This window comes from Aquila chrysaetos, chromosome 14, assembly GCF_900496995.4.
Source record: "Aquila chrysaetos chrysaetos chromosome 14, bAquChr1.4, whole genome shotgun sequence".
Taxonomy (NCBI): Eukaryota; Metazoa; Chordata; class Aves; order Accipitriformes; family Accipitridae; genus Aquila; species Aquila chrysaetos.
Genome location: NC_044017.1, coordinates 29226456 through 29241144, shown reverse-complemented (window position 1 = coordinate 29241144; position 14689 = coordinate 29226456). Strand labels below are relative to the sequence as shown.

At 35.6% G+C, this 14689-nt stretch overlaps 1 protein-coding gene across 3 annotated transcripts in view; it reads right to left on the bottom strand.

Moving 5' to 3' along the window:
- Nucleotides 1-241: 241 nt before the first annotated feature.
- The window catches only part of AKAP11 (A-kinase anchoring protein 11), a 45878-nt gene continuing 31430 nt past the window's right edge, over nt 242-14689 (bottom strand). Inside the window, exons 9-12 of one of the 3 annotated variants that reach the window (XM_041128663.1) lie at nt 12758-12871; nt 11936-11982; nt 9317-9477; nt 242-4678 (exon numbers count right to left, since the gene is read on the bottom strand). In XM_041128663.1, the coding sequence (XP_040984597.1) occupies nt 4532-4678; nt 9317-9477; nt 11936-11982; nt 12758-12871 (469 nt within the window). In that variant the 3' untranslated portion in view covers nt 242-4531. The remainder of the gene's footprint in view (nt 4679-9316; nt 9478-11935; nt 11983-12757; nt 12872-14689) is intronic. The other 2 variants (XM_030036368.2, XM_030036369.2) reach the window with 2 other exon arrangements.

The following is a 14689-nucleotide window of genomic DNA, read 5'->3' as shown; positions in this document are numbered from 1 at the left end:
CTTTACCTCACGTAACCGAACTATGGGTTTACCTTTCAACCCAAAGACGATAAAACAGTGTTCTCGCATTCTTCCTGGACACCAATTTAATTCTGTAAGAAGTATGCCATCTACTGATGCACTATTTACTACACCATTCTTCAAGCACCTTCACACAACCACTGACCAAGACCAATCTTAGCTGTGTTAGCTGAAAAGAAAAATATTCCATGAATTTTCACAAAATGACAGAGCTCTCGAAGCCAGTGAAATGTGTTTTATTTTAAGCCACTGCTAAAACAAGGACAAATTTAGTGCAACCTGGAGTTCATAATCTGAAAACTGAATATAGTTAAATTACTAAAATGGCAAAACTTGTCACCATTATACAGTACAAGACCTTCATATTCATTGAGTACAGTTACATAAACATTTATAGTTATTCAAACTGCTTTTGGTATACAATTGCATCACTAACTGGGCTGTGAATTACTGTAACACTGCACAAATAAGCAGCAGTTCCAGCAAATTATAATAAATTTTAGTATTAAATACTATTCAGACATTACAACAAAACAAAGGCCCTCTAAAACTACAACTCCAGCTATACAACAGGAATGTACAAAGATGGTACAAAATAAAGTGACTACAGTGGCTGGGCTCTGTACTTGCCGCTTCAGAGCTCAAGTACAGTAAATGTTCAACAGTAGTGGCTCTTGCTGAAAAGCCAAGATTCTTACACTAAAATCATTCCTGAATCTTGAATTCTTCTTTGCAAATCAACTGTGTAAAACTAGGGGATTTTGCGCTGGTGACAGTGTTTACTGCTTACTGTGTTCCCATCTCCAAGAATATGTGGCCCTATAGAAAAGGTCCCAGACAAAGTTACATTAGAAAAATGTAACGGCTAAAATCTGATACCATTTTTGAGAGACCTAATTAGTCTCGGAATGTGGGTTGCGGGGTTTTGGTTTTTGTTTGTTTTTTAAAAGCTTACACAATCTTTTAAAACTCAAGAACAAAGATACTACACAAATTGCATTCAAGTACATAGTCTTAGCTACTTTTTCACATCCTTATTTTGAGACAGCAAATCCTCTTTTATTTTAGCATGTGGGTTTGAGTTTTGTTTGGTTTTTATTTTAAGGCTTTATGCGTACTTCTGTATTATTTATGCACCCTGTTCTGAATGTTTAAACTTACTTTAAATATGGGCGCTTTTAATTGTTAATTTACAGAGGGACTATTTTCAAAGTGCTTTTTCTACAGAATCTTACAAAATGTCTGAACATTTCCATTTTTCAGAACACCAAATGTATTTACGAAGTTTTTGAGACAGGGTGTCTTCTGGAATAATAACACCATTGTATGTATTTTTCTCAACTCAAAAATTAAATTACCAAGTAGGGTTTCCTATACAGAAAAAATGCAAGATGAAATAAACTCTACATTATTATGTTTGTTTATAAAGCAGAGTTGTCTGGTTTAAATGGACCAAAATGTGGCCCTTCATGTTTTTACAGTTTTCATTTACACTTCTGTATTTGTGGTCAGGAGTTTTAAATAAACTCAGTAATAGCGTAATTTAAGACTCGCATTAGCAAAGAACAGTTTTCTCACTAATATGGCAGACAGCACCATTTAGATATATTCAGAGTGAGGTTTCCCAAAGATTATTAAAATTATTAAATTATAATAATTTTGCCAGGCTAGTTTTATGCTTTCCCAATTTTGATACCTAAGGAGAAAAGTCAAGTCATCCAGAACAAATTTTAAACAATTTGTGTAGAAAATTGGTTTGGTTTTTTGTTTGAGTAAAAAATGAAGTAGTTTATAACATATTTTTCTCATGTATGTTTGGAAACTATGCTACTTTCCTCAGAGGCTAATAAATCAATTTTTCCTTAATACACCATTCAATAGTTACATAATGTATTTGATCCAGTCTTAAAACAAGATTCCATTTATAAAAATCATTTTTAGTGCAACTATTGTCTACTTAACTTTTTGAATAGTTGTAAGCTTTGGGCATTGCAGAATATTCTGCCTTTCTCTGGAAAAGTAATTAAAAAGAAAAAACACTTCATCAACTTTATAAAATCCAACATACTGACTAAATCAGTTAAAAAATGGCTGTTCCTGTGGTGGTGGTTTGTTGGTTTTTTTTCAAATGTACAACTTCATACATTAACAATGCCTTCAATATATTTCTCAGTTTGGTTTTGGATGTGTACAGAAACACTGCACTAGTACTACTGTATCCTCATGTCCTGAAATTCCACTTGGTGAGAATGCAAGGGTCCAAAACCCAAAGCAAAATTTAGTCCTGAGGCACTGTTTTTAGTATTTTATTTTCTTAACATTTCAATTGTATAGGTAAATTTGCACATTATTGCTGCGTTAAAGGGAAGATGCTACAGCCATAGAATGGCTTCAAATTCTTGTCTGAAACAACATCGAAAGTCAACCTTAAAAAAAAAGAAAGGAGTACGGGTGGTGGGGAGAAAAAAAACCAACAGACAACTTTTGTACAACTCTTCAAAAAGTATTTGTTACTAGCCCCATCTTCCAAATACAGGAATTAAGGTAACTTCCCCCCGCCCCGCTTTGGGCTCTAGAGAAAAACAATTCCTGACGCTTGGCCTTATACTACCTATAACAGGACAAAAGACCTTGTAATGATTTTTGGTCTTTTTGTCACATGGCATCCATAGATCTTTCAATCAGTGAATTGATACATGAAGTGAGCTAATGAACTATAAGCATAACAGAATTTATGTTAGTGGTAAAAATTTACATTATAAGTTCATATTCTTGGTATCTCTTAAACATACAGATACATATACATACCTATGTGTGTATGCACATGTGTGAACACACACATGTGCATATACAAAAACATTAAAAATCTTTAACTCTGTGAGAAAGGTGAACTTTGTGAGATCCAAAGCAGAAATCCAGATGACAAATGATGAATAAAACAAACCAGGTCTCTCTAAAAAGACCAGTGGGATGCCTTCCTGAAACACAAAGACATTGCAAGGAGAGTGCTCTTGAGTTTACCGGTGTGACACCTCATTGTAATTTAGAGGGTAGAGGAAATCAGGATTGTATATATGCCATTAAAATTCAAGAATAGATTCAGAGACTTTATCTCTCCTTGTTTGCAATCAGAAGCTTGCGCACCATATCAACAGTATATTTTTCTATGAAAACGCTATTAAGATTCTTTTGTTCATCCAAAATGAGTAACACTCCATGATTCTCCTGGAAGTGATAGGAGTTCTGAGGTGGCCACCTTGAAATTACCAGCACGTGCCTTTTTCTCTCAAAGGATGTATAAAAAAACAAAACCCAAAAGCATTTTCAAACCACAGGATACATAAAGGTCCAGATTTCTCTTCAGACAGACAGGCAAGTCAGCAGCACTGGTGAGAAAACTGATTAGACTGCTAAAAAGACTTGACTAAAAGTGCCTTTAAAAAAAATTCAGTGAAGGTAGTTAAGAAAAATGAAAAATCAATTTGCAAGAAACTTCCTCTTTATGTTTTAATTAGCTTTCTTTGCTAAACGCTTAGGTGCTCACTGAGTAACAAAATTTCCTTTATTACTGAAAAGAAAATTCATATATGGAGGCTAAGAAATAAAGAATTAGACTAGTCAAAATGATGGCCAAAATCCTCAGAAGAAATTTCTATCTGCTACTTTTAACACATCTATGTGAGAGACTAACATACAAATTCTTTGACATAGAATTAATGTCACAGAATTATCTGCATACGAAAAGCTTCAGTAAGAAATTTAGCAATTTAAACTTGATTGGCAAGCATCAGGAAAGCTTGCTGAAGAATTATGTATGAAATTATGCTCAGCTACCCACTCTGCCCTTCTACCAGAAGTTACCAGCTCTACAGCAGTCAACAAAAGGGAACATGTATTTGCACCTCAGCAATTTCAGAGCAGACTTGCACATCTTCACATGAAGTTAAACTTGATAAAGGTGGCTATGAAGCCAGACTGTATTAAGGGGCTGCTTGGGCAGGTCACGATTTTCTTCCTGGCAATGGTGCACTTGGGCACGTAACACCTGGCCAATGTCAGTAATTTTTTCCATTGTCTGCAGCAAGGTATTCCAGAACAGATTTTTGCAGAATATCAGTGCTCTTAGTCCCACTGTGAATACAGCACACATACAAGTGGGAAAAAGAGCTATCCTGGCACAGTGGGAATCCTGAATATCATGCCTGAGACTGTCTCCTCTGAACTACTATCATAGACAAGGGATTTTTTTCATAAATATTGCAATGGTCTGAACACAGCAGTGATTACAAGTTATGCGTTGGTGGACAATACCGATTATGGACTGAATAAACATACCATGTGCACAGTATCACAAAGCACAGCACAGCTATTTTGACTTTCACCTCAAAGTCTTTTAAATGCTGACAATTACTTGAACATTCATTAGTTGAATTTCACTTTACATATCTGTGTTCTTTCTATCTCCTTTCAAAAGAGGAATGAAGTGAAGAGTGTTTCATCTTTGGATTTTTCAGACATTTTCCAGAAGCCAAGCAACTAAAGACTTATTTAGAGCTTGCTCTCCATCAGATGCCTTCTCTATCATTTCACAATATTTCAGCACTGCCTGCAAGAGATCTCCAACTTTCCAATCTCTTTCTCGCAGTCTTCTGGAAAGCTAAAGGGGAGACAGGGGAACACAAAACAAAATATTTTGACCTGCACATCCTGATTAACAGTTACAGAAGTTATTCTTGAAACATTAGCTCATAAGAGATCAGTTGTAATGAGTTAATCATTATTCCCACATCTATAAAAACAAAAACTTCCACAAGAATCAGGCACTTTTCTTCAGGGCAGTTTTCACAAGATTTTCTTCTGGAGGGAGCGACATTTTCAAATGATGTGGTGCCACAGGTATGAGGGCTGTGGTTCATCAGGACTGCAGAAAACAGGAAATTCTGAACACAAGATTAAGACATTTGCCATCCCTCCCATGCCAATAATGCACATAGAAAAAGACAAAACTCAGTCTTAATAAAAGGATGTGGATTTTCCTTTCACAACATATAGTGTGGTTTGGGTGGCACAGATGCTACCCTCAATGAAAACAGCGTCTTCAGAGTTGGCAAATTATAACATCTTGGGGAAGAGGAAAAGGTGAGGGTTAAGTTAAACTACAACTTGCGAGCAGAGATCAGTGTAGCTGAAAACATTTTTTTTGCCCAGGGTCCAAGCAAAAAATCTTCCTTTGCTTTTGTGTCAAGCTCAGCTATATATGGAAGAAAGCCTACCCTAAGGCAAGGACGAATTTGCCCGTTTGCCCAGGAGTAAAAAAAATCTTTTAGTTTAAAAAGACAAACAAACAAACAAAAACCAACACCCACACAAACAAACTTTATTCTCTGTAGCTTTCTGGACAACTGTCAATGTTGCATTTAGTAAACACAATTTAGACACTTACCCTACTTATTCTTTGGAACTGTAGAATTTTATTGCTTATTGTCCCTATCGTGACATTCTATACATTAAGTTTAAAAAAAAAGTCATAAGCAGCATTCAGTGAAATATCTTCCATAGCTACAAAATTAAAAATTCATAATGTTTCTTTTATGACACCTGCCAGATTGCAATATGAAATTCTATTAAAACACGAAAAGGAAGACAATCTCTCTCTGCTTCTTCACCTAGGTGATGTTCCAACTGCAACAAGGCAGGTGATGGAACTGACAGAAAGAACGTGGGCATAAAAACATATATAAAACAATTAACTTCTTAAGCAAACAATTAACCTGAATAAGCAAGAAAAATCGTCTCTAATCCTGAGTACAATATATCCTGAACATGGAAACCTTTTTCAGTGAAAAAAATACATCTCTTCTACATAAAGAGAGACTGAAATCCGTAGTTCTTTCTGTGAATTTTAAAAGAGTACAGGAACTAAGAGTTTTATAGTCTACAACAGGCAATTCTGTAAAGAGTGTTTGTTGGTTTATAAAAGAACCCTCATTTTTCTTATGCCAGAGGAAAGTTTGGCTAATGTCCAAAGACCTACTTCAGCAAATACAGCATATTCTGTCCCAAGAAGATACCACCGTGGTAAGATGACAGAGCTGGCACCTCGCTTCACTAATCTTCCTATTTTATTTTAGAGTTCAAAGTTCAATCCCACTATTTCTTTAGCCGACTGATCTGTTTCTTACTGTCAGACCAGTGAAATATTAGTTTACTCAAAATAGCCAACAGGAATCCTAAAACAGCTAGGTAAGGTCTCATTAAAAATCAAACATACATGTTTTTTTTAATCCAGGCACTTGCATATACACACTGTCAAGCTTCTCAAAGTCAAGAACTATTCTAATTTACTGGTTTCTTGTTCTAGCTCCTAACAAATATATTTTGTTTCATACACAGGTATTTAACTTCTTTCTGCCTTGCTGAGCATAACATGTATGCTTAAGTAAGCATTCATACCCAATCGCAGCAAGTAATACCTTGCCTGATACATGCTAGGAGTATTTTTGTCTTTTATACAGCCACATCACATCAGTGGCTCATTACCCTGCTGTGATCAGCTAACACAAGCCTTTCCTGCCTTCCAGAACCCACCAACTGCTTATAGTGAAAATTACTGTTTTCAGTGTGATCTAAAGCTCAGGTTCATTCCCCACGTAACTGAGGTAACTTACCAAAGTACCTATGAGATGATCAAAACCCCACAGCTGGCGAGAGATCAGGATACAGAGGTCAGTTTAGTTTTTTGCTGGGCTGCAGTGCCCTCTGGAGGTGCTTGTCTAGCTTTACAAGTGACAGAACTCAGAACGACTATTTTTAATTTAACACCCCCAGTGTGGGTCAGAGATCATACCAATTGGGAAATGGGACGGAATAAAAACCAGGTAATCCTTCCCTGCCCCTGGGGGGAGGTGGAAACAGGATTTCAATTCATTTTAACATAACTGCATTTGGAGAACTAAAAATTAATCTATAAAATGATAAGTGGATCAATTAACTATTGTAACATTTTCAGGACTGCATGACTACTGCCTGCCTGAAGGTCTTATGTTTTATCTTTAGGTGTCAACTCACTATCAATTTATGACTGAAGTGTCAAGTAGAAAAATATTATAATTTTTTAGGAGTGCATACATAATAGACACTGCTATTTTCCAGAGTGCTCTTCTCAGTATATTCTCTTATTAAGGTAGCTAAAGTGGTGTTCAGATACACAGTTGGCTAATAATATCTTTCCTGTGTGACTTCAGGCATTGGCTCAAATAGTAGCATCACAACTTTGAAATCTACTAAGTCAGAGCTGGCAGAAGAATGAGAAACTCGAGGAAAAATTTAAAAAAGAGACACCTGCCATGTATTTTTTGTCTTAAATGTTACATTGCAGCGTAAGATACAGGTCTCTCTCACATACACACACAAAGCAGATTACTGTTAACACTTGTGGGTCCTACTACTATTCTGCCTGAGTACTTGCAATACTGCAATTCACATATGACAAGCACAAAATAGATCTTCAAAAGATGGCAAAACCAACTCACGAGGTCAGAACGATTGTAGTCACTAAACCCAACTCATTCACATCAAAAGAACTTCAGAGAATGCTGGGCCAGGCATGTGAGAACAGAAAAAGTGAAGTATTTTCTTCTTCATGTTAAGACACTTATAAACCATAACAGGGAAGGAACATGAGAATATAAGGATTAAACCCAACAGTTTCAAATAAAAACAGAAGTGGAGAAAAGTATTCTCAAACTATACAAAGGCATGAAGTCCACTCTAAGTGTCAGAACTAATGTACAACAAAATATATTTCTGAAATAATTCTAAATCAAACATACCAACCTCCAGAAAAGGAGCACAGGGGATATATTTCAACTTGCCCAAAAAACATTTCCCAATTTTCTGGGTTATTTTAAGTAAGAATGCAAGACTTCCCATTCTCGAGATCGAATACATATACCACACAGTTACATAGGCAAAAGAAAAACAAAACTAGCATTCTTTTTCCGGGCTAGAAAGGGAGAAGCCACTCCTAAGAAATTCAGCCCAGATACAATCTGGACTGACCTTGAGGTACCTTTGACACTCAACACAAGTCTACAGTAACTAAGCACCATAAGTGCACACATTCATCTAAGTTTGGGAGTCTGTTTTGTCATACTGACCTCTATTTCGCAGTCACTCCCCTTTTCTCCTGAAATGATGATTTGACCTTTGGAAAGCACCAAGCTGAAGACTCAGTACTAAACTTTGGAACTGAAAGCAAGCTTTTCCTTCCTTAATACACTGATATGTATGTTAAGTTGTTTTTGCGAAGATCTTAATTATTAGGAGCATAGTAATGGCATCACATCAATGCTCTTTCACCTGTTACCAGGTCACAAGATAAAAATCTTTGATAATTTATCATTCCTATCAACCCCATCATTAGAGACAACGCCTATATATCTGTTAAGTTAGCCTTTCAGTAGCCAGGTAATGCTAAAATAATTCCTTGGTAAAAGATTAAAAAAAATAGGTAAAACGTAATAAATGCCAGATTATCATGTGCAGTTTGGTGTGTAGCCACAACGGAATAATTTTTATGATTTTAGAGGAATAAGAAGCTTCTCTTATACGTTTGTGATGGAAATACTCAGGTCAGTACGCGTACCAAAATTTTGACCCTTCCCCAAGACACGCAAATTGCTAAAGCCTGATTCTTTAAACTTCTGCCTTCTCTTTGGTCACATATTAAATTCGACTTATAAAACAAAAATAAAGGCACTTAAAAATGAAACAATCTTATTGAGCTTTTTTTCATAATAGCTTTGGTTGCAGTTGCTTACAGAATAAAAACATACTTAATATTTAATTAGAACCTAAACTTCTTTCTGATAAGAAAATGTGCATTTGCTAGCAAAAAAAATGGAGGCAGAACATATTAAGTTAGAAATTAATTTACGTGACCCAGTTCTCAGCAAGATTCAATATACAGACAAATACTAAGTTAAAAATGCTTGAAAAAACATATTTTTCACTAAATAAAAATGCTGTAATTTTATCCTCTTTGGAGTAAAACAAGGAAAACAACTTGTGAAACAAGTTAACTCAGCTTTGATTAATACTGTATGGTACATGCACAGGCTAAACAGGCTGTTCCACTTTGACCTCTCAGGATTTAAATAATGATTTTCCCCAACAGCAAATACCTCATTATTATTGAGTGGCAAATCAAGCAGTAGCAGGTGGTGTATCGCAGCAAATGGAAATCAAGCAAATCCTTCCCCTTCCCCACCTCTCATCAAACCCAAGTACTTACATAGACAAATTCCCTTGTAGCAGTGTCGTGAAAGTGAAGATCAGACACCCCTGTTTCAGAAGCTGCCAGCCACTGGAGTACTGCTCTGAGCTGGGGGTCCACTAGATTTGGTTCCAGATCAATATTCACTATTGCTAAAGTCTTTCGTATTTGCTCCAAACCTAACATTAAAAATAAAATCATTAAATCTAGGGCTTCAAATTGTTTCAAAAAAGTCTCTGTAGTTCACTGTTTAGACTACATTTAAAAACCTCCATTTAGTACACACAGATAATACGAAAGGAAAAAATCATGCTGGTCTGAAGTGTTTCTGTACTTTCACATAAGGAAGTACTGTTTATCCCATTTACAATTGTACGCAAACATAGCTGAGTATTAAAAGACATCTAAACTTTAATGTATATTCCAAACGACAAGGAATTTGACACAGCCTTTCATAAACTGAACAGCAATGGCTCTCACATTGTCCATCAATCACCTCCGTTTCCAACTGCTATGCCTTCATCTACTAAATTTTTTAAAAGTGTGTATTTTGGCATTCTTTCCTGTGCAGGCAGACCAATCAGACTGCCCCTGAGTTTTTCCAAAATATAGTGCTGTTTTTACTGAGGCCTATCCAATTTTTCAACACTTCCTTTACAGCATGAGTTCCAAAAATTAACAGAGTATTGAAAGAGCAGTTGCATTAGTAACACAGAGAAACTACAGTATTGTCATCTTCTGTTGCCATGCTGAATTTCTGTATCTAGCTACCACAGTAATCCTTTGTCACACTCTCAGAACCAACTAAGCATATGCTAGTGCTCTCCAAAGTTGTTCTTGAAGCCTTGACTTCCAGACTACTGGACTTAACTCTCTAGAAACAAGGAATATATTTGCAATAATAACTTAAGTTCATGTGCAGTTTACCTCAATCTCACTACTCTTCCAATCAAGCTTACAAAAACTAAGGTACCTAAGGTATTCATTCCTAACTGGTAAAGTTAAGCAAGACGAAATACATTCCCCCAAGAGGTAAAAGAGAGAGAAAATTAACTAGTGGAACTGATAACATAAGCATGCTTTTGGCGGATAAAAGAGTATTTGTCTAGGAGCCCCAAAATCTAGTATCTTTGTAGGAGAAAGAACCAATTGTAAAAAAAAAATTTATGATACTTAGTGGATGGAAAGCATTGTGGTAATGAATCAATGGGAAATTTTGATATATCTCTTAGTTTTAGAAAATAGATGTACATTTGGTAATAACGAGGCTTCATTTCAAATCCTTCAGTGAACAAGGCGCAGTCAGCTTAGAAAAAGCCAGACATTTCTAGGTATGACAGGAACAGAACTTCCAAATGTGCAAGACCAGGTACAAAGGTTTGCTACCTAGAACACTATTTAAATGGTCCTACAATGAAAGTAACAGAAAGAGTCTTTTCAAAACAATAGTGAGATGGTGAAGAAATTAAACTGGGAAAATTTCACTAGAAAATCCTTAATACAGTATAAAGCAGTATGTTGCATTCCAGGAGACACCTAAACTGTGTACAGAAATAAAATCAAGCACTATTCTAATCGACCAATTTGAACATTTGAGATGCTAGAACTTTTTAAAGTCACGGGCAAAAGAAAGCAATGATATATTGATAACCTAGATGAAACCTACAGAGCAAAAAACATTTTAATTATAATTATTCTGAGGAAAAAACACTCAATAATTTAGTTTAGTTTTATTTCCTTATAACTTTAGTCAGATCTGATTTGAAAAAAAAAAAAAAATATTAAGGGATGTGGTTCATTTCCATACATCTTTCCAGGCGCTTAAAAAAAAAAAAAAAAGAAATAACCACACATCCTTCTGCTTACATCAAGACTACTTGAAGATGTGCGCCATGGCTGAATATCCTCTGTCAGTGGGTAGCAGAGGTTTCCTGAAACGCTTATTTTACCTTCAGAATATACCCAACACAAAGAAAAATTCTGTTACAACTTGCTCTAACATCAGCTCATCCTTAAATAAGCCTCATACACTATGTATTCAGGCTGTTCTCATTTGAGTTAACAACTTTGGCATTTCAGTCAGACTGGAAGCAGGGCAGAGATCTTCTACAAACCAGAAAGCTGTAACAAGATTCTGGATAGACCCTGTTTTATATTTCACTAAGAATAAAGAGATTATAGCAAACGTATCGAATCCAAGCTTTTTCATTGTTTCTCATGACTCTTCTCCCAAGGTTAATATGGCCAGTTTGAATAACTTCTTCAGTATCTTGAACGTAGCCATGCAGATGCATTGCCATGGCTCCTTATCAAATATTTCACAAAGAAGTTATTCTATGCAAATAATTTTACACTTTCAACAAGCTGAAAAGAGTTCACTACTTTATGCTATTAAGTACATGTGTGAGCATCAGAGACTAGCATTTTCCAAAGGCTGTAAACTTCAGTGCATTAAGAGTTGTATGTAGGGTATTAATCAAAGAATATATTCTGACACTTGACTGACATGCATTATGATGAATAGGGATAATAGGGTTGTCACCTTGTTTTGCAGACTACAGAAGCAAAGAACTAACAAAATAATTCACGTAGAACGCACAGGTCAAGAACAGTAGTATATTCTGGAATTGACATTACCTTCTACAGCATCCTTGCAGTCTTCATCTTTATCTTCTGTTCCATCGCTGTATTTTAAAAATAAAACAAAAATATTAACACAATCCAATATATGCACAATAAACGTAGTCAATCCTAAGACTGTAATGAAGGTTAAAGGACAGGAAGATCATAAAAGAATTAAGAAGTGATCATGAAAAGAAGCTCTGCTTCTCACACCATTTCATGTCGGAAACAGATTTATCATCAACTTCACAAGATTTGCTCTTAAGGAAAGAAGGGAGAAGAGAGAAACAAGAGAAGAGTGTTAAAAAGAAGGACTGCAATATGAAGACATTTTAAAATAGGCAGAAATCTTATTGATTTTAATTAAGGAGGACAGTTTAGTTTTGCTTCATATGTGAAAAGGTTGAGCCATCTTATGTCACAGGCATGAACAGCTATCCGTTATTCAAAGCTTAAGTCATAAGTGTTCTACAAAAACCAATTATCAAGCAATTTTGAAAGTTTCCACAAGCTAAAGGAAAAAACAGAAATCCTATAGGAAGCAAGCTCTACTTTGCATGACAAAGTAAATCTAAAGACTTGTAAAACTGCAAGCAGGAACATGCACAAAAGGGACCTTTCATTTTGCAAGCAGAACACATTCATCAGTTTAGCACAGCAAAATTTAACCATTCAGTATGGATTAATTAATGAAAAAAATCATATTGTGATTAAGTGAGAAGAGTGTGAATAATGTATCAGCATAAAAAATGCACTGTATTTTTATTTTCAAAAATGATGATTTCATGCATTAATTATGAGGAACCCATCTGGTTTATATTTCTCAACTGAACCAACCTGTCTGATGTTGGAAAGGATAAATTCTCCTCATACATATCCCCTTCTAAACCAAGACTGCTCCAGCTACTGCTGTTACCATTACTGCCAGGAGAAGAAGAGAACACAGCTGAACTAGAAAAGAACAATAGCTCAAACTAGAACCTTCATTTTCCTTAGAGCTGTTTTGTCAAGACATTTAATGCAAGAGCACTGAAACTTCCTAAACAGGTTTGCTGCAACAGAGTACAAACATGATTGTCAGTGCTATTCAGAGCAGCAATGTGCACAATAATGCAAAACTGGTACGTTTCAGTACACAGGTGAAAGTATTAATTTGTACTCATTAATTTTCCAGATTAATGCTAGCAGTAATTCTGTCCTCAGGTCTAAGCACACTGCTCGTTATTTATACAAGCTCAACAATTTCAATATGATTACTCATAGAAATATGGATTACAACTATAATATTTGCTTAAGGACTAGCTAAAAGTTCATAAAACTATACATTGTGAAGACAAGCGCACAAATAAAAGCCTTCCACCTCATTGCAAATATCCAGTAATGATCTCCACCAGCCTGATGAGAAGGAATTCTTAGAGCAAATTTAAAAAATATTTTTTTTTAAATTCTGAATATTGTTCTACAAGCTGATCTTTTAAAAATAGGGTGGGTTATAGATCAGTGAAAACAATACGAAAAATTACTTTCCTCACAGTTCATAATACTGCATTTATGCCATGACTACATTCAAGCCAATGCGAAGAACTGAAAAAATTGAGCGTGTCCTTGTACTGGTACATTTTAGGCAGTATAATCAGCAGTTTGTTAAGCCTGTGCTTATGTACAAGATTGAGCTACTCATATGATGAAATCTCTGTTGCCCAACTTCATACCTCCCCAGACCATGTCTGAACGCCTTCCAAGAATAGGACTTCAAGATAACCAGCATTCTTTGAGAAACTTAAATTGTCTACTATAGATGGTATGACAAGCCATGAAGTAACTCCGGAGAGCAACTGTTGCAAGAAGATGCTTTCTTCCCCTAAGTTTTTTGTGGCTGTTAAAGCTCTTCTCTTCCACTCATTCTAGTCAAGGCAAATAGTAAAGTTTAAAACCACAAATGGTGGAAAGAAACATTTCAAGAAACAGACATTAATCTCTTCCAAGAGTCTGCCAGTAACACTATTGCCTATCAGTGCCCTTTGCTTTCCAGTATGCCTGCTTGGATCCTAATTTCAAAACAGTAACAGCAGGTTAGCAAGCCTGCAATATGAACACACCCTAACAGGAGGAAAAAAAAAAAATTAAAAGTTGCAGGTGCTTCATTCAGCACATTGTTGCTTATTTAAACTACATGTGCAATGAACAATCAAACAGTTCTCTTATTATGCAAAAAAGAAAAAAAGAAAATTAAAGAGCAGAAGCTTCCAAAGAAACCAACTTGATTTGCACACAGAATGCAAACCTGGTCTTAAGCACTTTCTCAAGCTACAGTGTGAGACTATCACAGTATATATGAAGTATTAAATTTGGTTCGAATTACATGTATAGAAAAGAATTAATATAGCCTATTGATACCAATACTTTGCACTCAAACAGCCTCCTTCAAGCAGCTGCTTTCACTGAAAGTTATAGATGCATAACACAGGTGGAACTAAAAGCTGCCCCAGTTCTCAGACTAAAGGTAAAAGTATTTGCAATCTAACAGAATGACCTCATGCATACTACTATTCTGATTAGGTAAGCGATTAATATATTTTACAGAGGTCAAACTTGGTCTGAAATAATCATATATACTGAACCATATGATTACAATGCATAGCAATGTATGAGACTTTTTTTGTAATGTGACCTTTATTTTGTTTTAAGATGCCAAATTAACAGTCTTGCAAATAAAGTCCTGCAACCACAGAACAAGCAATAAACAGACAAAGGCATTATAATGCTTCT